This window comes from Phytophthora infestans, genomic scaffold, assembly GCF_000142945.1.
Source record: "Phytophthora infestans T30-4 supercont1.932 genomic scaffold, whole genome shotgun sequence".
Lineage (NCBI taxonomy): Eukaryota > Oomycota > Peronosporomycetes > Peronosporales > Peronosporaceae > Phytophthora > Phytophthora infestans.
Genome location: NW_003302900.1, coordinates 4,554 through 6,479, shown reverse-complemented (window position 1 = coordinate 6,479; position 1,926 = coordinate 4,554). Strand labels below are relative to the sequence as shown.

The window sequence follows — 1,926 nt, the reverse complement described above, 5'->3', positions numbered from 1 at the left end:
GTCACGTGTTTCGAAGTGCGGCGCTAAAGCTGAAAATCGGTAGCTCTCGGTAGGCAAACCAGCTACAGTTCGACCAACATGCATGTCACCAGCAGCCTCGTATCTCAAATAAGTATTCTGTACCCCACCAAGTAACCAACCAGCACGCAAATGAACTGCCGTCGACGATGGGCATGCTGTTGAGCCCGACGAACAGAATGTTGCTGCGCCCTTCCGCATTGAGTGAGTACCTAGCTTGGTGGAATTCAGGCCCTGGCGCTGTAATTCGGCTGACACATCGTCTTGATCTAATAACCGGATCCAACACCTGCGGAATCTGTCGTACTGGTTGTTTCCAGGGAAAAGGAGATCACTTTCGTCAGAATTCGTAGCTGCCCAATAGAGTCCGAGAGCAACAATAGGGCAGATACCTGGCTGCAGTGGGTTGGCATATACATGTCGGGGATCACGAGGGCGATCGCCACCTTGATCGTTCTTAATATGAGCGAAGTAAATATGTAGAGCATCGCCCCTCCACTCCATGTGTGAATGACGAATGCCAAATGCATTAGACGAACGGCACATCAAATTTCAGGCAATCACCATGTACGCATGAGCAAAAATCATCTCCTTATTTTCGTGAGCCAGCATCTTATCGCATAAAAATGAATAAAGGTCGAACATTAGCGGGTCCTTCCCCGTCTTGATTGCGCTCTCCCCGTTACCAGCATCCTTTGCAAGTTTGTGCTTGAGCCCCTTGAAGTAGTTCGTAAACTCCGACTCTAATGGCTTGCTCATAGTGTACCCGTAGTCGCGTAAGAGGTTGAATAGACTGGCTCTGTGGGTATTAAGAGTAGAGTAGCTCAGTACTTTCGCTCAAGTGTCACGAGCCAGGTGAAGAAGTCTTTTGCTGTGAGAGCTGCAAATTCAAGCGGCATGAGGTGCCGGTCCTGGGTGATCAGCCCCTTAATACGAGACCTCAGCTGCTGGGTAGTGAGCGTGCTGGTATTGGCGAGAGCTTCCACGAATACAGGTGGCACCAGGGGCGACTTGTTCCGGACCAACCATGCGAGAAAGCGGCAATAAGAGTTCTGATAGATATAGTTCTTGAGCGGGGGTAGACAGTGTTGTCTCGAATATCGCGAACCGTTTGTTCCAGCTTCTCCCAATCAGGGTCCTCCCTTGCCGTAAGACAACAAGTCTAACAAGTTCTGGGCGAATTGCGATCTGCGATTTGAGCCACACAATCAAACAAAGGGGCAAAATCAAGACTTCGGAAAATGTCAGACAAGGAGTCTAACTCGTACCTAAATAAATGCCTCAATGTCAAACAAAATTTGGGGAATGAATTGCCTTCACTACCCCGATACCTCGCCCAATCTCACCATGGTTAACTCTAGCAGTGGATGCAGTTTCGCGTGAACTGGATCTTAGTTGCGCTGTAACAGTTCAAGGACAGCTCCTGCACGAAATTGTTGCTGGGTCGGTGTGGTGGTGCTGTGCCGAAGCGGCTACAAGCTTTTGTCCAGGTCATTGGTGCGTGCCTGTGGCACCGTGATGTTGGCTGCAAGCAGTTCCCGTCGATCGCCGCACTTGCTCGCGTTTGGCTTGACAGGGCACCCACCAATGCATGCCAAGAGAGTGTTGTTTCGGCTGGAGCTATCGTCACGAGTCCACTGAGGACCCGAACCGACAACGAGCGTGCCGAGAAGCAGGTATTTCTCCGTTACAACCGGAATGAGATCCGACGTATACAGAACAGAGCCTGAGATCGGAGCTCACTGCATCTAAATGATCATTCTTCATGGTACTGCCGTAACAGTGAAAGAGAAAGTCGAAGGCTGAAATACTGTAACGATCAGTAGATCAGATCCAGTAGATTATCAAATCTACATGTAGACATTATATTTGAGAAAAAACGCGGTACACAAATCCGTTAGTGTTGAA

At 49.3% G+C, this 1,926-nt stretch overlaps 1 protein-coding gene across 1 annotated transcript; it reads right to left on the bottom strand.

The window, feature by feature from the left end:
* Window positions 1–570: 570 nt before the first annotated feature.
* PITG_21696 (uncharacterized protein) lies at window positions 571–777 on the bottom strand (the record flags this gene model as incomplete). The annotated part of the gene is made up of 1 exon (XM_002996812.1): window positions 571–777. One exon carries the CDS (start codon window positions 775–777, stop codon window positions 571–573), a length of 207 nt encoding a protein of 68 aa, XP_002996858.1.
* Between the last annotated feature and the right edge of the window lie 1,149 nt (window positions 778–1,926).